The following is a 25752-nucleotide window of genomic DNA, read 5'->3' as shown; positions in this document are numbered from 1 at the left end:
GCTTAGAGGTTTGAACATAATAATTAGGGCTCCCAGTTTTATGGTATTTATTTTTTCGTCATTTCCATCTGTATTTATCATATTTATTTTTTGTCAACTTTATTTGTATTTATCCATATTTATTATGGGTTTTGTGAAAAAAGTAAAGCTGAAACTGGTACATTTCCACATTTATTTAACCAATAGATATACAGTCATGCTTGAATGCCTGCCAAGTTTCAGTGATATGAACACCCACAGAAGATAAATCAATGCACTTATATGAAAATATGCACATTTCAGTAGCAGCCTTGTGCATAGCTACTGCTGTTTAAGCCTCTTTACTAAAGTCCCTTTCTTTTTTAACCCCCTTACCTATCAATCCACAGTTTTTGGCCTGGCATTCACAGCAAAGTGTATTTAGAATCGCTCAAAAAACACCCAATTTCCGTTTTTATCCACATTTAAAAATAAAAACAGACAAGAAAATAAAAACAATTCCGTCTGTATTTATCTGTAAAAATCAGAAAAAACAGAAAACAGGGAGCCTTAATAATAATGTATGGCTACTCAAGCAAAGGCTGATCTTGCATTTTGCAATAAAATTGACATAAAACTACCTGCATTTACAAGACCAACTAGGGTTGGACTGGCCGATAGGGCAATCAGGCAGCGCCCAATCGGCTGACCTGACAGGCCAGTGTTAAAGCCAATCTGCTGGCTGATTTTGGGCTTGTTTTATGGTGTGCTGGGCCGGTTTTTACTATTGATTTCTCAGATATTAAAAACCATTGCCTGCAACAAGCTCAGATCCATTCAGTCTCCCATAACTTGCAAAACACTTATAGAGCGTGCCTTTAAAAGTTAAAAAGTGCCTCAATTCGTAAACATATTTTCTTTCCCAGTCCAACCCAGAGAGGAACCACCCTTGGTAACGGAAACAGAAATGGCTTTACTTTGAACTTCAAACCACTGCTGCTTGAAGCAAAAATCACGTTTTTTTCTCCTTCTATAACTGCCACAAAAATCTCAGAAAGCTCAAACCTCCTTGTTCCCATGCTGTTCTTGTGCTTTCTAATGTTTCAGTAATAAAATACCTTTGGCTATCTTGCATGTAGTTCCTCATTCAGGAAATAAAATTATATATTTGAAATAAATTACTGTTTGCTTTCCCAAAAGTTAACAAAATAAAGATATACAGTTAAAAAAAAGAGGGAGTATGATTTTAATGGCTACAAAGATGGCCTGCATTCACAGGAGTGGTTGGGATGGGAGGCAGTGAGTAATGTAAGACAGTAGAGCACTGCCAGTGCCTAATTTAGGTTGTCACCTGTTTTAAGTTAGAATCTCACCCGCTGCTAAGAGGGGAACCTGCATAGCCTACTCTCTGTACTGGGTGCTGTTCACTGACCTCTAAATCAAGGGCAGGGCCACTGGAATTATGTGATTCTGCTATGGCAGCTTTTTTCACACAATTATGGATTTGCCGCATTTGTCACAATCCATCATCTGCTGCATAATGTGCAAATCTTAACATAGAAACTGATTTTCTAGCTCAAACAGTTCAAAAAATACTAAAACTGAAACAGGATGTATTACTTGCAGTGGAAGGCCCTTTGCAAAGGTTGAATGGTCACCTTTCCGTTGCTTTTTTCCTAATAAACTTTATTGATTTTGGGTAAAGTTACATAATCAGTATAATGTGTGAGCCTCCGTTTAATACATAATATCACATTCCACTGCTGCAGCTCTGCAAACATGAAAAAATAAACAGGAATTTCAAATTCAATACAGATGAAGTCCTTGTTATTTGTTTTTTGGGGAAATACTCGAACAAGAAACATGTTTTGCAGGCTCTAATTGAACACAAATAAGTAAGCAGGATCTCAGGATGATAGCAATAATAGTAACAACTGAGCATTATTGGTTATGTGAGGCAAACAGTTGTCCACATAACAACCCTAAAACCAGAACAAAAAAAGATAAAAAAAACAACAACAAAAAACAGACTACACCTCCCCCCTCGCTCTCGTGTATGGTCCCAATGCCATAAGGGGAGACATAGCCCACTGTCATCTAGGGAACGTTCTATTGCTTATTGCTAAATATGAGTATTAATCTGCTACAAATGAGGTGCAAAGTATGCCCAAACAGTGTTAACAAATGTAAAAGAGACAAAATAATGAGGTAATGCTATCACTAAATGTGCAGCAGTATGCCTTTTCACGACGCATAATTTAGTCAACCCTGCTGCATAATTTGGCCCTCTCCTGCCTCATAATTCCAGTGGTCCTCGTCAGGGGCTACATTACCACTTTGCTCAGTCTGTCTCATTTAGTGAAGCTGTTTACATTCTTCAGTGGCATCTAAGTGCTTCAGTACCTCATCGGGGTTTGGGTAGGCTTTGTAAATACTGTACAATATAATTTTCATGCAATGTACTTTCTTCATGCAGGATGCATAATGGACTAAAGCAAGGGTAGCCACCTGGTTGGTTTTCTACCTCTGGTATTGGTAATGTCCTGTCGGTACAAAAATAAGCGCAATCACTTAAAGCCATTATTTTTAGCCCTTATCTTTACAACTTCAAACAGGAAATATCAATAGAAAACAAATTTCAAAGGTGTTCCAGAGCGGAGTTAATAATGCCTTAAAAATAATTAAGGTAAATAAAGGCAGGATAGTCATATTACTAAGAAGTACATTCGATTTTGTTTACAGTCCTTTTTAGTATCATACCCTTGCAGACTCTTAAAAATGGCTGGTATTTTTCCCCTTGAAAGGTGGTGAACCTAACTGCAGCTCCTTCTTGACAACAGCCCTGTGAATAAACACTGTCACTTCACAGCTCTGTTACTTTTAAGGTATTCTAAAAACGGGACATTTTGTGCTCTATTCCAAGCAGATGTGGCAGAAGGCAGACGTTGGAAAAGATCCTCTGTGCAGCTCACACCCCCAGGCTATTAGTAAATAAAAACAGGCCGTGTAAGTTAAAAAGGCCTGCTCTCTGCCATCTGTAGACTCCCCCCCCCCCCCTTGTGTGCTCTGCATACCCAGGCTGTTGTGCAGCGTTCTACCACCTCCGACACCTCCGATCCCCTTCCCAGCAGGTTCGCTTGATCTTTCTCAGCATCAAGAGAGACACTGCCTTTCACACTAACCTTCTTTCTAAAAGGCAATCTGCTAAAAATATGCAGGCTTTCTCCTTCCTAAGGCCTCGAGCAATCTGCGTGCTTTCAGATAAATTTTGAGCGCTTGGTGAAGGCTGTGTGCGCGCGCAGGAGCGCACTTTGGAGGGAACATAGGGCACAATTGTATTCCATCACTCTCTTTTTCATAAATGTAAAAAAAATTATGTGTTTTTGTAAAGAGCACTATCACCTGCGAGGGTATCCTGGTGCTGAGAAGGTGTGTGTACCTACCCTTACCTGCGGTCAGTTGCTTAATGGAAAAGTCGGGTCTTCCGTTTCATGCGGAATTCAAGAATAGAGGAGGAGGCTCTGATGTGAAGGAGGTCATTCCATGCATTAGGAGCGATGTAAGAGAACGCTTGTCCTCATCTGGTTCTGTGTATGCGTGAGATATTGCTGAGTAGGAATCCTGCAGAGCGGAGTGGTCTGGATTGTTGGTGGAAGGCGATACATTGTCCTTGATCCTAAGGGCATGATTTAGATCTTAGTGGATCAGGTTCTGCCCTCACTTTTTCGATCATTTTACAGCACGCCGACCTGCCGCTCCGCCTGCTCAATTTAGATGTTGGCGGCTCTACTGGACGAAAAACTGTCCGAGTGCCACCAACTCTCTCAGGCATTTTCACCAGCGTTGACAGCATCATAGGCAGAAGTGGCTGTCTGCTGGAGTCTATCCAAGTTTACCACAAGGTCAATCAAATCACGACGTGCCTTGGTTCACTGATAGAATATCAATGAAAAAATATAGAAGTAAACAATTTTGATGAAAAAATATAGAATGCAAAAATATCGACTCTCTATACTTATACAGGTAAGTACAAAAATATCGGAAAAAAATATCGATGTCAAAAATATAGTTGTTCAAAATATCGATATATATATATATATATATATAAATATATATATATATATATATATATATATATATATATATATATATATATATATATAAATAAAATAATACATATTAAATATGTTAAATAAAATAAATATAAAAAGTAGATTTAATATATATTTTAACGAATATAACAAATAAATGTATTTAAAAACAGTTAAACAGACATACATAATAATTAATATATATATTCACTTTAAAGCAATTAATACACTTTTAATTTTAATTTATTTTATAATTTTAAAATCATATAAAAATTTACATATGTGTATATATATATATATACATAAGCAGGAAAAGGTTTATTTACAAGAGAACAGCCACAATGCATTTCGACCGCATGCCGCCTTTGTCACAACTATATTATCTACTGGCAGTCGCCAGTAGATAGTTATAGTTAGGACCGTGTTTCCATAGGAAATCTCAAAATTCTATTTTGAATAACTTTGGCGCCGGTTGACGAATCTTCGCAAAATTTTGAAAACTAATGGGGCGCTCCGCTCAGCTCCTTCCCTGAAAGTCTCGGGGTGATTCGTCAAGCGGGGGCCGAGAAAAAAGGGGGGTCCCAAAACGCATTTTCCCCATGCATTTTTCCATAGGACCTTTAGTTGAAGGTACAGCCCGAACGGCTGAACAGAATTACTTGAAATTTGGCAGAGAGGTAGTCCTCGGGTCAGGGAAGTGCCTTTTGCAGGTCTGATGTCAATCTGTTCAGTATTTCCTGAGAAAATAGCATTTAAAAGCATATAAATATCTATACGTGCGCAACGTGCGCGCACCGTGCGCGCACGGTGAAATACCTTAAAAAAAATATATATATATTAATAAATACATAACTTAGCATTTAAAAAACCGTACAAATTCACTGAAAAAACCATAGGTTTCACACACGTTATAGTTAGGAATTAGCATTTAAAAAACCTTGAAAATTCACTTAAAAAACCATAGGTTTCACACAGGTTATAGTTAGGTGGACATTTCACTCGTAAAAAAACAATGAAATTCCCCCATTATAGTTAGTTCAGATAACTATAACTCGCGCGACCGCCACTCTATCACAAGGATGATGTCATCAGTGATGTCATGAGTAATGCCACTGACCATGTCATGAGTGATGTAATATGTGACGTCATGAGCAGTGGATTGCGGGCGCGCGTGTTATAGTTATCTGAACTAACTATAACGGGGGAATTTCATTGTTTTTTTACGAGTGAAATGTCCACCTAACTATAAACTGTGTGAAACCTATGGTTTTTTAAGTGATATATATATATACATATATATGTACCAATGACATAAAATCTAATAAAAAAATAATATTCTATCATAAATTCAAACATTAAATTATTTAAAAATCTTTAAACTTAAATTTCCCACTCTAGTCAGGACAACAGTAGGGAAAGTGTTAGATAGCGGAGGGGTAAAAATTACTATTCCCAATCCAGTTAGTGTAACAGTAGGGAAAGTGTTGGATAGCGAAGGGGTAAAGATTATTATTTCCACTCCAGTGAGTGCAAAAGTAGGAAAAGTGTTGGATAGGGGAGGGGTAATAATTACTATTCGCACACCAGTTAGTGTACAGTAGAGAAAGTGTTGGATAGCGGAGAGGTAAAAATTACTATTCCCACTCCAATGAGTGCAACAGTAGGAAAAGTGTTGGATAGTGGCAAAATAAAATGTACTATTCCCTCTCCAATCAGTGCAACAGTAGGGAAAGTGTTGGATTGCGGAGGGGTAAAAATTTCTATTCCCACTCCAATGAGTGCAACAGTAGTGAAAGAGTTGGATACCGGAGGGATACAAATTACTATTCCCACTCCAGTGAGTGTAACAGTAGGGAAAGTGTTGGATAGCGGAGGGGTAAAAATTACTATTCCCACTACAGTGAGTGCAACAGTAGGGAAAGTGTTGGATAGCGGAGAGGATAAAATTACTATTCCCACTCCAGTGCGTGTAACAGTAGGGAGAGTGTTGGATAGCGGAGCGGTAAAAATTACTATTCCCACTCCAGTGAGTGCAACAGTAGAGAAAGTGTTGGATAGCGGAGGGGTAAAAATTACTATTCCCACTCCAATGAGTGCAACAGTAGGAAAAGTGTTGGATAGTGGCAAAATAAAATTCACTATTCCCACTCCAATCAGTGCAACAGTTTGTAAAGTGTTGGATTGCAGAGGGGTAAAAATGACTATTCCCACTCCAGTGTGTGCAACAGTAGGAAAAATGTTGGATAGCGGAGGGGTAAAAATTACTATTCCCACTCCAGTGAGTGTAACAGTAGGGAAAGTTTTGGATAGCTGAGGGGTAAAATTACTATTCCCACTCCAGTGAGTGTAACAGTATGGAAAGTGTTGGTAGCAGAGGGGTAAAAATGACTATTCCCACTACAGTGAATGCAACAGTAGGAAACGTTTTAGATAACGGAGAGGTAAAAGTTACTATTTCCACTCCAATGAGTGTAACAGTAGGGAAAGTGTTGGATAGCGGAGAGTTAAAAATTACTATTCCCACTCCAGTGAGTGTAATAGTAGGGAAAGTGTTGGATAGCGGAGGGGTACAAATTACTATTCCCACTACAGTAAATGCAACAGTAGGGAAAGTTTTGGATAGCAGAGAGGTAAAGATTACTATTCCAACTCCAGAGAGTGCAATGGTAGAGAAAGTGTTGGATAGTGGCAAAATAAAATGTACTATTCCCATTCCAGTCAGTGCAACAGTAGGGAAATTGTTGGATTGTGGAGGGGTAAAAATTACTATTCCCACTCCAATGAGTGCAACAGTAGGGAAAGGGTTGGATAGCGGAGGGGTAAAAATTACTATTCCCACTCCAGTAAAAGCAACAGTAGGGAAAGTGCAATAGTGGTGGGATAAAATATACTATTCCCACTACAGTGAGTGTAACATTAGGGAAAGTGTTGGATAGCGGGAGGGTAAAATGACTATTCCCACTCCATTGAGTGTAACAGTGTGGAAAGTGTTAGTAGCAGAGGGGTAAAAATTACTATTCCCACTACAGTGAATGCAACAGTAGGAAAAGTTTTAGATAACGGAGAGGTAAAAATTACTATTCCAACTCCAGTGAGTGCAACGGTAGGGAAAGTGTTGGATAGTGGCAAAATAAAATATACTATTCTCATTCCAGTCAGTGCAACAGTAGGGAAAGGGTTGGATAGCGGAGGGGTAAAAATTACTATTCCCACTCCAGTAAAAGCAACAGTAGGGAAAGTGTAATAGTGGCGGGATAAAATATACTATTCCCACTGTGTTGGATTGCGGAGGGTTAATAATTAATATTCTCACTCTAGTCAGTTCAAACACAAAAACAAACAAAACATTAATACCAAAAAAAATTTTTTTTTAAATAGATAAAAAAATATAAATGTTAAAAATTAAAATACAAAAATATTTATTATTATTAATTTTTTTTTAAACATATTATGTTGTTCAGTACATATGACAAATGCCTACAAATAATATATTAAACAAAAACATTAATTATTACATAAATTTACTTTTTTTATTTCCTATCCTATAACACCACACAATTCACAAACCACATCTAAATTAAAACAAAAAAGTCCTTCCATAAATAACATAATCGATTACCAATTAAAGAAATATTATTAATTAAAAAACAAATTAAAACTCATAAAAATGTGTTCACTTCCAACACTTTACCTTTATAATCTCCACAACCAACAGCAAAAATTAAACTGTAAAAAAATGTATTACACAATTAAAACGTATTTACAATTTAAAAACGAATAGTATTTAACAACTAATTATAAAAGAAGTAAAATTAATTTACTCCCCACCCTTTGCCTATATAAAAGTAACACCCACACACACAAAAATATAAACAAATACCCTAATTAAATATCAAATAATTAATTGATATTAATGATCATCTAATTATGAATTAATTAAACATAAATTACTTCCCACCCTTCACCGCTATAAACCAACAACCCACACCTAAAATTAATCACACAATTTCCATATTTAGCCTCTTGTCTGTATACACTGCTCTTACATGCAATTTTGTACTAATGTGTAATGCAATAGTGTTCGTTTTACAACTCACCAAGGTAAAATCAACACAAATGTATTGACACTTATTTCTGTATTGTGGTGGTTGTGGGTGTTGTGCTTGAGGTGCTTGTGGGTGGACTTTCAATAGTATGTGTATGTTGTTTGTGTGCTATGCTATATGTAACAAAAAGGGGCATAACACATTACATACACATATTTTTACATCAAACAGCATATATGTGTGGTGTCATATTAATAAGTATTACTTACCACTCTCCACTCCATCGGGGACTTACTCCATCAGAAATCCTCCACTAGGACAATGCCAGCACAATGGGGAATCAAAATAGGCCCAGCACAAACCCACCGGCCTGACGGTGACAGAGTACGCTTAATCAGCAGAGGAATCCACCACCGTTTCGACGTAGGTGTAACGCATACATGATGGTAGACAGTCTGTTGATGCGGACGACAGTTCAGCCAGCCCACATCTAAATACGTCAGGCGGGAGTCCGTCAGCTAGACAAAGTACTTGTAACCCAGTGGCGTAGCTAGGGTGGGGCGGTGGGGGCGGTCCGCCCCAGGCGGCACTATTTTGGGGGAGGACAAAGGCATTCAGATAAGGATCGGCTTGCTTTCGTGGACGTTCGGGGATGGGCAGAGAAGGAATAGGACTCGGGCAATGTCCTCTTCTTTTTTGTTCTGGCAGCTATCCCCCCCTCTCTTCCTAATATTCCCTCTCTTTCTGTCATGCTCCTCACTTACTGAAAACCGTGACTTGAAGAAACGGTTCTCAACCTCTCTTTCCTTCTTTCATTTAGTTGCTTCCCTGTGAAATGGATCCAAAAAAGAAAAACACTCTTGCGAGAAATGCCCTTTTTCTGACATTTTTCTATTCCAAAGTGCAGCGGGATGGAGAGAAATAAAAGGTTTTAAATATGAAAAATAAATACATAACTAAATAAAGCAAGACAGAGGGGTTGCAAAGTGGCCAGATTGGTTTTATTACATCCAAATACATCAGCATCACTTTACAGAGTTTGCCAGTGAAGCGCTACTTTTGTTTTCTCGTCTCGAACAGCATTGTTGTCCTCAGGTGGGAAAGTGTACCATTCCTGGAGGGACTGCAATACCTGGTTGATGGGTGGGTTGGAAAAGAAAATGTGTACCATGGCTCTGTGTTTATGGATGTGGTCTTTTTAAAATATACTGCTTACGTTTTGTAAGGATATAAGCAATGGACATTGAAACGGTTCCCTTCAGGGCCCTCTAGTCATATCCTTAACTTTTCAGGTAAAACCACTTGCTTATTTCTGAATAGTAAGTGAGAGATCGTTAAGGTAACCATGTTGTTTCTGCTTACATTTCACATGCTTTACTTAATCTTGCATTCCCTATGAGTGTTTTTTTTAGGCATAATATTACTCTTATCAAGTGCATAATTTGAATTGAGCCACATCCAAGTGTTTATAGCGGGCACAATTAGGTTATAGCTGAAGGCAGTGCGAGTTTCTCTCAGTGGGGAAGTATGGTGTTCAGTGGGGGAGAGGATGTGGCACTATGGCCAGAGCTGTCGAATTTGGAACTGGGGAACCGGGTTCAGCCTTAATGACCAGTCCACCAGACCACTCTACTGAGGGAGCACATTCCCATGCTAGGCCTTAGAAGGCCCCACTAGACCTTAGAAGGCTTGATGTCTTAGTACAAGCAGGTGTACCCTAGTGGTGTCAATTGTGGGCTAACCTTGAAGGCCTGCCCACCACAATCCATACTGAAGTTCATCTCCAGTCTTGCGGGCAGCCCTACGAAGCAGCACACCCTAGAGCAACAGTGATCCAGTCGCTGTGACTCTGTCACTGAGGTCACATGAACCTTGAGCAGGTTAGGGCGATGCGAACGGTGTGACCGCACTGGGTACCTATTTCAGGTGGGTGCGTAGTGTTTGCAAGTATATTATGGTTTGAAAAAAACGTGCTGCCTCCTTCCTGGCCACCAGCAATTTTCTGAAACAATAAAAATGTCATGATAACTTTGGTGATTAATGTTCTTCCTAGAGAGAGATCGGAGTTTTGTCTAGTGGAAGGGTTGACTCCTGGAAAGGTAGCACAGAGGGTTAATGTGCCTGCTGCAAAGAACATGTACCATACAGATCACAAAGTGCACTGCTTTAATGGGGGGACCATGATGAATGGTCATTTAATGTCAGCTGTAGATGATGGATCCCTGAACAGTGTCATGTATGTGCATGTTTGCATTGTGCTGAGGGGATTACCAGGTAATTATTCACGCAGCTCTCTGATGGATGTCACATGCGGTTTTTCTGAGTCCCCAGATAGATCATGCAGTCTGTGTGTTCTCTTTTGTACTGCCAGTCACTGCCAGTCACCGGTGTATTCAACTGTGTAGCCTTGGACTGTGTCATGTACGTGCATGTAACTTGCATGATCGAGGTAACTATTAGCGGCGATACTACGTGTCTCGGACCTCTTTCAAGTGCTCGCCGTCCTTTTTCCCCAGCAACCCCCCCTCCCCAGGGGCGACAATCTGAGCGATAGCCCCGGGCGCCACAAGCTCTAGCTACGCCTCTGTTGTAACCGCTGCCAAGGAGGGACGATGGGAGTCCCACCAAGATCTTAATCAGGCCTTTTCATACAGGCACCCACTGTAAATTAATATTTTGTGGTCCATCTAAAGGTTGCAGAGCCGTTAGTCATGGGGTTATGTTGAGAAACCAGTCAATCTATACCCACCACAGCCACTGTTCGTTACATTCACGCTGATTCTTGTGTCAAGCACCTTTATATACAAGTTTAATGCGTTTCTGTCATTAGCTTTGCTGCCTCCTCAGGACTAAACAAGCTCTATTGTAAATGATTAACGTGAAAAATAAATTAGCTACAGCTTCAGGCTCCCAACATAAATATTTCCATAGACACACTATGCAACAATGAGAAATAATACAATTGTGGGACAAGACGGGCCAAGTCACATCTCCCGGTGCTCAAGTAACCCTGGTTGGCCCTTGAGGGTGGCACAAAGGTCTTACCATTAGGGGAATTGACTTGTGTGCTTCAGAGTAAGAACAAAACCCCAGCTTCTACGAGTCCAGGGCTTGCTATTATTGATTCTCGTACTTTCAGCCTCCTTGTCTTTCATGTTCTTTGTGCTGCATTCAATACAGTGAACCATACTTTGCTCAACAGAATTCTCAATGAGCCTTTGGTTTTTGATGGTGTAGGGCTCACACGTTTTTTTCTTATTTGACAAATCAGTTGTTGCTGACCAAACTTGAGAATTATTTTACCAGTTTGGCTGCTATGACACTTGGGAGGCCCTCAATGTTACATAATAGCCCCAACCCTGTTTAGTCATTATATCAAACCTCTTGGAGTGCTACTAAATAAGTCAGGGATTCTCCGTCACCAATATGTTAACAATGCCAGCTCTAGCTCGAGATCTCCATTGGCAAAAATGTTTTACATCTAGCAGTAATTCCATTAACAATTAAAAATCGGATGACTTCTTGCCACTTAAACTTAGGGGCTCATTATGATTTTGGGCGGACTTGATCCGCCTGCCACCATAGCGGTGTCTGGCTGTACAACCAGAATTTGGAATTCTCTCACTCCAACTTCGCTAACAATGCAGCCTCTAAAGAAACGTCTACCAGTCCTAACCCCAGATCCTCCACTACAGGTCATCCGGGCAAAGCTACAACCAAAGCTAACATACGGCAGCAAAGTGATGTGAGGGAGAGATGCAATTGCGCTGGACAAAATAATCACCAACGCTTATAGAGTGATCTTTCACCTCCCGGCCTACGTGTACCCGGCCCAAATTCGACTAGAATTTGGTCTAAAGAGTCAGTCAGTGGAAAGAAGGGGGGCATAGATAAAAAGTTGGCACAAGATCAGAGGAGCTGAGCCAGGATCATTAAACTTGCATTTTTGGATTAAACTGACACCTCACGAAAATTCACTCACTAGAGAGTACCTGCTTGATTCATTATCAAAACTGGGGCCAAGTAGCCAGTGGGTTACCTCTACAACTCATCCGCAGTTTAAGAAGGAAGTAACAAATGCAACAAAAATAATATCCATAATAGAAGATAAGAAACCCTGGCAAAAAGGGCACATGGCTGGCCAGTGCTTAACGACTACAAAGGTCTTAAACCACAAACTTATTTAAGAATGGGCTTCAAAATGAAGACAAACAAAAAATTCTTAAGACTACGCTGTGGCATTCTACCAATCCTCCCACACTTACCCCTCTGGAAAAGGACAATAGTAGAGAATATCTGCTGTCCCTGCAGATTGGGAAGAGAGGTTCTTGTGCATGTTATCTGCATTTGTCCAAGCCTAATGGACATTAGACGCACTCTACTCCGCCCAACCTTTAAACAGAGTGGCATCAGGACTTGTAGACAGGCAGTGAAGCTAGGCTTTAACCCTATTGCTACCGAACTAAAATGTTGCCTTACAAAGTTATTTGATATAGTGGAAAAGAGACGCAGTAATCCTTAAAGTCTATATGTATTAACTAAACTGCACTGGTTATGTTTATATCTGGATGCACCTGCACTTTAAACTTGCATACTGATGTTGTAGCAACTGTACATGGTGCACCAATCAAAAGATAAATTAATTTGATGTGGGTTTTATGTAATGTCTCCATTCAACTGTGAACTGGTTATGTTTACATCTCTATGTCCTGGCACTTTAAACTTTGGCACATTGATCTTGTAGCAAATGCATTAGGGCCATAAATCAAAGGATGGAAGATTTTTATGTGGTTTTTAATGCAATGTCTTCACTCAATTGTGAGTTTTAATTAACTGAACAATAAACTAATCAATCACTCTAGACCTTATCATCATCACCTCTCTGCCAGCCTTGAAAAAAGAGCAGACACTTCTCCTCCCATGAGATCGTTCATGTGCATCCACTTGCGTATTTATTATGTTCTTCTCCTCCTCATCTCAATTACTTTCTCATTCCTGGCCTTTCTTCCTCTGTAGGCATTAATGACTGCCTCTAACTCTGATCTGGTTTTGATCAGGTATTATGTTCGTCTGAATCTGACTACAGGTCCTTTTTTTTCATTCCGGTTTTCCTTTGTGGAAGACCATCTGATATTTTTGTAGTACCATCCTATGGTAAATGTCCTGTAATTCTGCTTAACGTTTCTATCTCTCTTCTGTCTCATTTTTCTTGTAAAATGCTTTAACGCCTTTGGTCCATGTTGCTTATATTTCTCTAGTAATGTAACATGCAACAGTGGATGCAACTTACCTAATTTAATGTTGATTTGGGACGCATTATGAAAGTGAAATTACTTTTCACTTCTTACCTTTTTCTACTAGTCACTAGCTTACTGCATTCAGCTATGGACCCGATTTTTATGTGACACCAAATGCAGCATTCAGCCTTTTGCACAGCCATATCGCCATGTGTTGATACATGGTACAATGCAGCAACATAGTTACTATTACTAAGATGGGGGATGCCAACACACTACTGAAGTCCAGAGGAAGTCACAGGTTAATACCTACTGTGAAGAAAAGACGTGGTGTCTGACTGGAATTGTATTACCTGAAGACACAAATAAACAAAATAACTGAATCACATATTACTGGGACACTGTGTTTTTTTAGAACTAGAGGGCAGGAAACTTGTATATTATTATTTAAAGTTGTAAGCATGAGTATTATTGTAGTGGTTCGGTGTCATATTTAGGTCGAGCCTGGGCAGCGCATGCACTGTTCTGTGAGGCATACTGTATTCAGGTAGGGACTTGAAGCTCCGCCCACTCTATGCCTATATTTTTCATTGGCTTGAGTCATTGTCCACTGTAAACTGTGGCTGTCCATTGGTCAATAGGCTTAGTAGTCCCTACTTCGTACCACGTTGTCTCATTTTGTAACCTCTCATGGTGACACTCCCTGTTAGGTGTGTTGTTACTCTGTAGGCTTTAATTACAGCCTCTGAGCACTGTTTTCTCAAATAGCTTTGTCCTGCCTACTGTTGCAGGCAGGACACGCTCTATTGTAAGGCTTTTTATTTATTTTTATAGCACAAACACATTTGCATGAAATAGGTCTTGCATTTGCGAGAGTTTAAGCTATTGGCATTGTAAATGCAATGCCAATAGCTTAAATGCGAGACCTATTGCATTGCAAATGCTTCTTTTGCTGTTTGAGGTTGTTTGGGTGCATGGGACATAAGTTACGGTAATAGTAATTAACCTGTTTGAACATTCTTATTCATATGTTTTTTTCCAGCCAAGGAAGTCAAGCAGATACCTATGTTCCTTGAAAAGCTTCTGAACAGTGGTGTACCAGAGGGTCAACCTGTGAGACTGGAAGGTCGAGTAGTCGGAATGCCGCCTCCAGTGTTTTACTGGAAGAAGGACAATGAGACAGTAGCCTTCAATGATCCAAGAATAAGGTAGTGTTGCATTCATTTACACATAACAAATGTGCTTTGTTCATTCTTCTGCTTAAGGAACCCAACGTTATGGGGAAGGTTTTCATTAGGAATATTTTAGGTTTTAAGTTTCTTTTTAAATTAACAGTAGAAAGGCATCCAGTCTGTTTGTAATCGTCAATGTCCTGAATCTGTTAGAATAATGTCAATTGCTTAAGCACTTTTATCCAAAGGGAAGATGACTAAGGGAAGTTATTGTCCAGGTGAAGACAGAGTCTAAGGTGATTAGGCAAAGACCCAATTAGTAAAACACGTAAACTCCAATCTAGCACAGTTAAAGTCTAATATAATTTCCTAGGCTGTTAACATTTAAAACATATATGACTGATCCATGGAAAAATAATGAAAGTTTGTTTTTTGTGGAATGACTGGGGGTCTATTTTCTAGAATCTCTACCAGCATAGATGAGGGTCATTTCCTTTTGCATGTATGGCCTGCATATTGGAAAGTTTGAAATTCCAATGCTGTTTTGTCCAGCAGCACAAATCCCAGTGCTGGTACATCATTTGACACTGCCTATGGTGACAATGGCCTATGTCACATAAAGTCAGCATTGCAAAGGGTAATGTAACATACACGCCCTGCCATAGTGTTTGCCTAACTGATGTCTTAAATAGTTGGAGCATCATTATTTTACCACTTTAGAGAGTGGGAATGGGTTGGCGATCACGGAAACATTTCAGTTACATGCCTTTTTTGGTTGAAAATGTAGCAGCATTTGTTGTCTTATCTAAAGTAAACAGAATATAACACAATAAGACATATCTAAAGTAAACAGGACATAACCAATAGCATACACAAATCAACATACCAACACGATTAAAAACGCAAGACATAGACATCAAATTGCAATAATGCAGTACAGGAACAATGGAACACATCACAACCACAGCAAATTCCATACAACAATTATGTATACATTTCTTGTCACGCATTACCACTGATAGAAAATGTTCTTTCCCAATACAGTGGTGGAAGGTGGTTGTATGAAGCACTTCCTTAACTTAGCACTAAGGGCATGATATACTGCCAGTCAAACATGTTTTTTGATTCGACTCCTAGTGCAGTGGTACATGGGCTGTACTTCTAGCATATATCGAGAGGCTAGGAGACAATCAACATGCACTACTTTTTATGTATTGCAAAGCTGTCTGATGACAGTATCAAATAGCCTAACCTTGGAGCTGGTTATATACTTCAGTAGACTAGAAGTGGAAGTTGTCAAAAAAGATTTGTTTTCTAATACTAACATGTCAAGCATGCAAAAATGTTTTCTTAGGAAGTCTCCAAACCATGACTCCTATAAAACACTAATGACAGGTCTAACTCTCATTATAAATGCTGACTTAAAGTGCTGTTCCTTAAGTTGAATTATAATTTTTGCACTCAATGAGCATTACCGTGAACTATACAACTATGAAAGGCAGTATGAAAATGACCAGATTAGTGGCATTGGAAATATCAGTTCAATTCAATTCAGTAATCTTTATTTGATCTCACAACAGCAGACCATAAAAGATACAAAGTTATTGAGACAATGTCACAAATCAGTAAAATATTCATAAGTTCAAAGAGTTACAAGCTTTAGAGGTTTAAAAAAAAGCAACGTTTTTTTTAATTTCAGTGCATTTTATAAACAGGAAATACCATGTCAAGTTAAACTACTTTCTTGGATACAGCCTCAAATAGACCAAACTGAACCTCCATCTAGAGCCAACTGAGACCTGGTTGACCTTTCATTCAATTACCATCTTCAGTGCTCTGCTTTTTCCAAGGTTAAAACTCCTCTGGCTGGGGATGGTTCACTACTGCTCCATCATCATTCTTTAACAAATGCAGAGATTCTGGGCCCAGATTATGATTCTTTCAATTTGATGACAGCATGTTTATCCCCATGCCCCAACTTCTTATTCATAAGCGTCAAAATGTACCACAAACCAAGATACAATTTCATTTTATTGAGGATTTTGCTGAACCTGTTTTCTCCCAAAAGATCAGAGTGTTTAATACTTGGGTGGATATCTTGAACCATAGGTAGGCTTTAGAAGTAGTGGATTACCAGAGTCCATTACCTTTTATCTACAACTGTCCCCTTCCACACATGCAGCAGGCTACATTTTAGACCTGGTCTTTACTTGTAGTTTGCCATTCTTAGATTCAGTATGTTTTTTTTTTTTTTTTACGAAGTTTTATATAGTGCGAACTTGACCCGGTATCGGGTAGCAGAGAGCTTTACATAGCACCAATGTGAGGGCTCACATTTATTTTTGTTAGGCAAAGGGAGATTAAGTGATTTGACCAGAATCACAGGATGTTCAGCATCATTGCCGAGACTTGAACCCAGTTCCCCAGATTCAAGGTCAACCGCCCTAGCTGTTAGGCCAACTCCTCTCCCCAAGTATTTAAATTATACTCAAGAACAGATCATTTCCTACTCATGTGTTCATGTAAAACAAATGTAATATTTTCACACTAGATGGAAATCTAAAACTGGATCAATCTTATACTATATATTAACATAAGAAAAGTTGACTAGACTAGATTCCATAAAATATCAACTCTCTCATTAAGCCTCCCCTTCCACAGTACCACTCAGAGGTCCTTCTTCGCTCAAGCCATCTAAATGTTTTCAGTATTCTTGACATATTGGATCCTAACCAAGTTTTTAAAAAAACATATTACAAGAGACAGGCAAACACAGTTATATTTGTAGAACTACTGACATAATAGAGAAGGATCCCTTAGCTTGGATGGCCTGGGGTTTCCAGAGCACACGGCTAAAGCAGGAAGGCTAATTGGATTTTTGCTACCTACAATGTGCTTAAAGCAGGTATAATGGTACATGGTTTTGGGTCAGAGAATGTATACCAAGAAAGAGGTACAATGCAAGATTGCCTTTTTTCGCTGCTTCTGCTTAGCTCATCATTAGAAACCTTTGCAGCACAAATGAGACAAAGCCCGGATGTTCAAGGAACAATGTTCAGAGGAATCAATGACCTAATACCTTAACCGACGCACATAATTCATTGTGGCTCCATTGAGCCACTTGAATAATTTTGGGCATGTCTCATTGTTTGGGGCAATAACGAAAAAGCTGCATGTTTTAACTTGACACTAAAAGCAAACCAAGTAAAAATATTACAATCACTTGACACTGTCCTATACGTGAGGATAAATCGAATCAATTTGATTATATTCATAGTAAAGACTAATTGGATCCTATTAAAAGGTTGCAATTAGAAAGAAGTTGACCAGATGCAGAACACAATATCTTTCCAGGTTAGGGAGGTTGGCAGTCATTATGATGAACTCCTTTCCAAGACTCATAGATGTTGCAAGCACTGCCAGTATCCATTTCAATGGATGAGCTACAGCAGATGCAAAAACAGCTACAGGAAGGACTAGGGGACCTTGTTGAGCTTTTTTGTTGGACAAGAGCGGCTGAATATAGAGCATGCCTAGAAAGATTATGATGGCTCCATTATCCAGGGGAAAATTGACGAGTCTTGACCTTTGGAGATGCTACCAAACAACTCAGTTAAAACTGTTACAAGCCTTGGCAATGCCAGATACAGAACAAAATGGGTTCAAATGTACAGGAACCAGAGAACTACAGACATATCTGTAACCTCCTTTTTATTTACCAAATCACTGACGTAGAGGTAACTCAGTGACAGAAAGTGAATTAATATTTAGGGTGAATGGCAGTCCACACAAGTAATACAGTAACTAACCTGTTAGGTTCAGGTAAAGGTTTCAATAACTTAAACCTGAGCTCAACTCCTGGTATCTATGGCACACATCAGGCAGGCTTAACTTTGAGAAAATGTGTAAAGCATTTAGAAGTACAAGAACACAAGAAAATTCATCTCCAATTAAAAATAGAGAAAGGTTTAATATGCAAAATGACACCAAAATGATAACAATTCTAAAAGGGGAGCTGGAGATATAATGTTTATGTTTTTTAAGTGAAAAAGCACCAAAAAGTAAAGCACCATTAGAAAGTAATGGACCTTGATGCAATGTCATGCAATGCCATACCGACCACGGTGGCGCACAAGTCAGATACCCGAAGCAGGTTTGTCTCAGTCAAAGAATTTACAGTCTGACTTACTCTCCAAAATGCTGATCAAAATCTTTCAGCAAGGCAATTTTGCAGATTGTAGCGGCGGACGTCTGCTTGAATCAGGAGAGTCTTTCAAGTTAATGAAGTTCCTGGAACCACCCCAGCTGCCCTTCCTGACCTGATAAGGATGACCTGCTCCACACATAGCCATCCTGTCATCAGGTCTAAGCAATTATCCTGCCCTAATAGCAGCTTTCACATCTCACTGAGGTTAAGCACTTACAGGGCAGATGTTAGAAGGCTGATGCAAATTATTCTCCATGAGCTTCCTAAAATTTATCTTTCCTAAATATGTATTGCAAATCTCACTTCACCATTAAACTGCATTTTTATAAATATTTAAAATAGCAGTTAACCCATATATTTAGCTTGTTCCAAACCCGTGATAGCAGAATTAATATTTTAATATACTTTAACGGCCAGCTGTATCAAGGCTTTTTGAGTTTGCAAACAGGCCGATTCACAGAATCGGCCCGTTTGCGAATGCAAAAATGCCTTTTGCAATGTATCAAACTCTTGGCATTTGCAATATGGGTAATCGCAATATTGGTGGTAATTTGCAAATCCTTAGAAAAATGCATATTTGTGCATTTTTCTAAGTGCCATGTGGCGCACAAACATGCCCTCAGGGCATGTATGTGTGCCACATGTGCACACTTACCTTTTTTGGGGGAGCATCAGGGTGGCCTTTTGGCCCCCCTATCACCCTTGAAATTGCATTCGCAATTTGCGAGTACCTATTTGGTACTCGCAAATTGTGAATATCTTTCCATTCATTCCTCTGGACCCAGAGGAATTAATGGGAAGGTTCCTTAATAGCGCATCACAATTTGCGATTCGCTAGTAAGGAATATGTAGGAATTGCAATCTTTTTGTGAAACTTACATACATTGCATTTTGTGAGTCTATAATAGCGAATCGGTAAAATTTGCTATTATAGACTCGCAAAATCCACATCCAAATCAACATCTAGCCCGAAGTTTCCTCATAGGACAGCCAGGGCCTACCATAGTGAAATTAGTTGTGTGGGCTTGTCACTGTAGGAACATGGTAACACTGAATGTTTGCATGTCCCACTTTTAAACACCATGCATCCTGACTTGTGGGCTACAATTTATACAAAGGAGTGACATATTAATATTTAAAAAGTAGTTATTTCCCTGTCAAATAAGGGTTATTTTGACAGGTCTGACTGCAAGTTTAAACTGCAGCACTCAGGCTACAGTAGCACGCCCAAAGTCATGTTTTCCTGTTTCAAACTAATAGATGGTACAGCAAGTCCTGCAGTCCACAGGTGACATTTAACGTTGCAAGGCAGGTGGGTATGTCTGCACCATATACTATGGCCCTATAGAAATGTGAAATGTTCCAATTAGGAGTTAGCCAATTTTACCATATTATAGGAGTCAGAGCATCTGCATTGGGGCCTGATCAGCAGCGTCCCAGTGCACAGAGTCAAAAGAATAGCAGCATAAATCCAGATAAAATGGAGGATGATCTTGTCAAAAGGGGCACGTTCTCACATGCAGCTATTGCAGTACTCATAGAATCTAATTTGATACCTCATGAAAACCAGTCAAGGTTTTGACAGGGAGCTGCATGGACAGACACTTGGGAAGACTTACTGTCCCCCTCGGATGTTGTTTGCTTAGAAAGACTAAGTGTACTTGAACTGCATTCGGTGTGCCAAACTATACTGTTGGAATGTATGGAGAAATGGGCCTCTAATATTGATAACCAGTTGTGAAATCAGAGACAAAAAATTAAAGTTGCTTCTTTTATGTTGTCAATTAACACCACCTCATGTGCAATTCCTTCAGGCATCTCTACTTTTTTCACTGTCATTCAACATTTACATAAGACCACTGACCCTGTTGATCGCTGTCTAGCAGATACAGTACCAAATGTGTACATATGATATACAAGTAAATATGCTTTTGGGCATTCGCAAGGATCACTGCAGTTCATCAGGAGGACACAGGAAATCAAATGCTCAGAAATAATATCCGCAGACTCAGCATTTCTTAGAAGGAAGAGTGAAACATACCAACTGAAGTTTTTGGAAACACTTTCTCCACCACTTTCATACTCAACACAGAATAATAGATTCCATATGCTCCAAGACCACAGAACCCTAGGTTTTACACTCAACTCGGACCCTGGGACCTGGGGGCGATCTTGGTGTGTTTCCTCAATTACCACCCAAAACAAAAATATTCTATCTCAATTTCTGAAAAAAGGCATGCGACTTGAATATCAGAGCAGTTGAATCTTCACTGACAATGATTACACTATAGTGGTTCAGAAAAGACATTCCTATTTTAGAGATATTCAGAGAAAGCTTTCCAGGCTAAATTGTAGATGCTGCTGAAAGGAAACCTCAAAACATTGACAATATTATCAAAATCATCTCTGTCCTGAAAGACCTAGACATCAAAATTACAGAGGATAGATTACCTCTAATCAACAATGTTTGTTAAATGTGACAATTTTGTCCACAACCTAGAGAAATCTCATATGGATGACGATTGTCTGGCCCTGGTCTGTGATCCTTTCTAACCTTTCAAAAGATTAACCTGAGACCTCTCCTGAGAGCATCCTTAAGATTTCCTTGAGGTGACTTACTCCCCTATATTGAGAGTATGAGTGTAATGGACTCATTTCATGAGCACCACTGGCTTTGGAACCGGCTAATAAAATAGTCATTAACCTTCGCTTTGGTTCTGCATGATGCATGTCATTGCTGTATCTTTACTCTGTCTCTACTCACAGCACAGTGGGTAGGGGTAGGTAATAATATATATGTTGTGCTTGAAAACTACTGTTAGTCAAGGGAGTAGTCTCAAATACAACCTCGCTTAAACCTTTGAATCAAACACCTTGATAAAAAACATTCCTTCTTTACTCCTAAACCCAAGGATTTCTCCATTTTTCACTGATTTTTTTCTTCTAGCATTATTTATTCTTCAACCTTGGCTTTGCTACTCATTCACCATTAGAGTTTTACATTCTCTTCATCCAGTCTTCACTATGGATAATATTACCATGCATCCATCCAACCATGGCTATCATTCTCAACAAACCTGTTCTCCAACATGAACATACATTTGTCATTTTAACCACCCATGCATCCTTACTTCGACCCATCAAACCGCCTGGAGGATTCCTTTCACCCATATACTTTCACCCATGCAGGCAGGCATAATATCTTTCACTCATCCTTCACCCACCCCCATGCAGGCATCCTATCAGCCACCTATATGCATCCTTTCATCCACGCATCCTCTGCCAATCATATCACATGTACTTCCTCCTTCCATCCTTCTTTCCTAGCAACCCATCAAAGTCTGACTCTTCTTCATGAAACTTACTCTGCGAGTTGAAGATAGAAGAGGCCATTAGTTACTCAACTCCCACTGTATATGCTAATTAAGGCTAAGGAAAGAGGGGTGTCTTCAACTGTTGACAACTTAGTCTCACTCTCAACAGTACAATATAAATTGTCAGTAAGCAAGCAATATGACTTACCACCACCCGCCACTGCTGCTAGCTCACCCCCTACAGCTGCCGCATCTGCTCCTCCCTGGATGGCACCGCCATCCCCACTGGTACCGGCACTGGTTAAAAAGAAAAAAAACATTTTTTAGATGCTGTATGCGCCTCCTCCTATTTAAATCTGAAAATACATACATCACACACATCACTAGCAATTCAGGTACAATCAAAGTATGTCCTATCAAAACTGATAAAATATCTGGTTGTGGATTTTGTTTTTGTTGTATGCAATTTTTGAAAAGCCTCTCAAGAAGAGAGACAACCTGTAAAGGACTGAACTGAGGGGCTAGAGCTAATGGTGAATATGAGTTTTTGAAAAGAAATAAGAGTGGCCAACTTGCCAGACAAACTGACATAAATTCTACTTGGTAGGCAAATGTATGGTGGTGTCCTCCTCCTCCTCATACTTCCTTCCAGCCACGGTGCACAGTAATATGTTCACCATTAAGTGCAGCTAATAATACTAGGCCTAAATAAGAAGACAACACAACTTTGGGGTGTCCAACGTGACTATGGGCACTATCTCATTTTACTGATTGAGCATGAGAAAGTAAAAGAAAGCCTTCTCATCTCAAACGTGCATAGAATTCTTTACTCGGGCATGCATTCTGCACAGCAGACTAGTAGAACTAGGACTAGTAGAGTAGTAAGGACCAATGGGCTCTCTGAGTCTTACAGTACCACCACTAGGCAATACACAAAGTATAAATGGGGAGAGGGAAATCTGACTGCAAAAACAGAAGATAGGAAAGAACAGACCAACTAGTACAGAGCACAGACAGAGGCAATTTGAGGTAAAATACAGATACTAGAAATATAAATAACTTAGTAAGTAGGATAATGGAGAGATAGCAGGATATTTTAAAAGGATAGATCGGAGAGGACTTGGAAAAAAATTAAATTAGGAAACAGATAGAAAATAGCTACAATTAAAGAGCAGTTAAAAGTGAGGGAAATATACTGACAACAGGAGGACTTACTGGTGCCGGCAGAGCCATTGGCAGAGGAGCTTTTTTCCTTGGACAGGGAGGCACTTCCAGCTCCCTCACCTGCTTTGGACTACCTCTTAGTCTTGCCCCTGGATGCTGATGTAAGACATCATTAATGAGACAAGAAATAATTGGTGGTAAATAAATATTCTCTCCAAAAAGATTTTTGGACAGGAACCGGCAATTGCAATAACATTGAATTTTCCTAAATCATATCGACTTGACCAGTATCGCGGACCGTCCTACCGATTACACATTTCCTAAACGTACCTAGCCCGCCTATGCCAAAGACTTTGGAATAAATTGCAACAAATGATATTTGATTCTAAGTTCTGATCTCGTTCGCAATCATTCCCAACCCACTTTGACGGGCCAATTCATGAAGTCTGCATTTTGTCTTTAAAATACATAGATGGACACATGCATACACCAAATTGGTTGGTTGCGTGTCACTTTACAAGCTACAAAAAAAGGTTCTAAGAACTAAAGTGAGCGGACGCGCTCTGCTAAATCACTAATACTAACTACCGCTATCCCAGTGACAGGACAAAGGAAATGAGTCTCTCTCTAGTCTGCATTACTTAAGTTAAGTTCTTACATAATCATCCCAAACAAGCGCAAAGTTGCAAACAAGTACAATTAGGTAGAGCCGAGCACCTGTCTAGAAGAATAACAATCATACAATATAAGATTTGTAAACGTGACTTACCTGCATGCGAGCAGCATCCTTGATATTGGGGTAAATAGATTAGCAATAACATAGAACACACAAGTGATTATAATATTAAGAATTAGCTACTCACCAAGCCTTGCGACCTCAACCCATAGCAGGTCCAGCTGGTCCTGCTCTTAGTACAGGATGCTGGTGCGTCAGTTGATTGTGGGTGCACCGGACCCCAGTGCAGCGATATACTTTCTGGCACACACTTGCCCATTACTGCTGGCGCTTCCGGAGCCCGTACTGTGACCCAGGCCTGCCGCCTACTGCTAAGATGGAGGGGAGGTGGCACTGCACAAACAAAAACAGCGCTGTCACCTCCACCTCTGAAAACAAGGCCCGGGGCTGCACCTCTTCTGGGCGCCGCCTTCCGCAAGGAAGGGAGTTCTTTTTTGCCACGTTTTAGTGGCAAGGCTGACATGATGCTGGAGGGGGGTACAGAAAAGACAATGTGTAAAGTATTAAAATTAAGGCAAAAGAAGGTAGGATGTAAAAAAATTAGGAAGCAGGTAATAGAAAAAAACAGTACAAAACTCACTAAAAAAAGACAAAAGTAGAAAAAATGCAAAATATACACTTAAGAAGACAGAGGAAAAGATAACAAATAAAAAAGATCAGAAAAAAAGTTTTGGAAAAAAAGGATTGAAAATGTTTAGGGAGGATTGAAAAGATGGCCCCAGCACCATAACAGAGAAAACCACAAGATGACCGCGCCCTTGCGCGACCTCGTGGTGCAGTTTGCGCGATATTTCCCCCCGAATAAGCAATCCACGTTGCAGTACGGTGGAAATGTGACACGACAGGCGGGACAAGCAACTCTGCCTGCTCATGGAACTCTGCGTAGCGTGGCAGAGTTTTTTTACCACTTTGCGGAGTTCCGTCTCTCTGTTATTGGTTGTCTACATCACAAAGTGCTGCACTGGTATTGGTGGTTGACTTTAAATGTGAATCGTGGGTAAATCATTATTTCCTGTTTTGAGATGTAATTCTATTTATGATTATGGACATTTTTGCCCTAAAATGAAATGTTTTAAGATGATACGAGTTTGATTCGGAGAGATGTGACAATACCTGTTAGAGAAGGAGAAGCGGCACCACCCGAAGATACTGGAGGCCATTATATGGCGATAAATGTATGGCTTCATACCTGTATTTGGCTTTAACAATGGCAGAAGATCACTGAGAAAGAAGGCACACTGGCATTTCCACGCTATGGCACATTTGATGTGAGAATCATTAAATATATTTAATGAGATAAAACCACAGCCTAGACCCACACAGTTTAAAGTGTTCAATGCTTGGGAGAGAGAAGGAAAAGTATCATGGAAGAACTAGAGAGGCAGTGCGTACTTATGCTGACGCAAGATGGAATGTGGAGCAGAGAAAGTGGAGGCCTGACATGTTGTGGGAGCCAAGTTATATCCTGCGTTGACAGCTAAAGAATCTGAGAAAAGGAAAGCGTAGAAAAAGAGAGGGACGGGGACGAGTAAAAGGAATTAGATGAAAGAAGTGAAATTAGTGACAGTGATTCTAATGACAGTCTTCTAAAATGTATTGTTGTCAGAACACCCTCCTCAGTATAATGAGACCCAGTCAATGGGAGTTGGAGGCGCTAATGCAAATGGAAATTCTGGAATGGATTCCACACCAGTAAATGTGAATTCTAATTTGATGGGGGTAACCCCTGTGACTTTGATTCAAAACCTGATCGGAAGGAGTTCAGGGATCCATGTTCCTGGTGGATCCACAGTTCTTAATACTCCAGATGCTCTCACTGTTTTGTTT

At 39.7% G+C, this 25752-nt stretch overlaps 1 protein-coding gene across 5 annotated transcripts in view; it reads left to right on the top strand.

Annotated features, from left to right (window-relative positions):
- The window catches only part of MYPN (myopalladin), a 2601563-nt gene that overhangs the window by 2425699 nt on the left and 150112 nt on the right, over positions 1–25752 (top strand). For all 5 annotated transcript variants that reach the window (XM_085603535.1, XM_085603537.1, XM_085603533.1 and 2 more), the window contains one exon: positions 14375–14540. In XM_085603535.1, coding sequence (XP_085459661.1) covers positions 14375–14540 — 166 coding nt within the window. The remainder of the gene's footprint in view (positions 1–14374; positions 14541–25752) is intronic.

The sequence above is a fragment of the Triturus cristatus genome, chromosome 1_2 (assembly GCF_964204655.1).
Source record: "Triturus cristatus chromosome 1_2, aTriCri1.1, whole genome shotgun sequence".
Lineage (NCBI taxonomy): Eukaryota > Metazoa > Chordata > Amphibia > Caudata > Salamandridae > Triturus > Triturus cristatus.
Note: the sequence above shows the minus strand (reverse complement) of the source record. Positions and strands in the feature narration are given on the sequence as shown.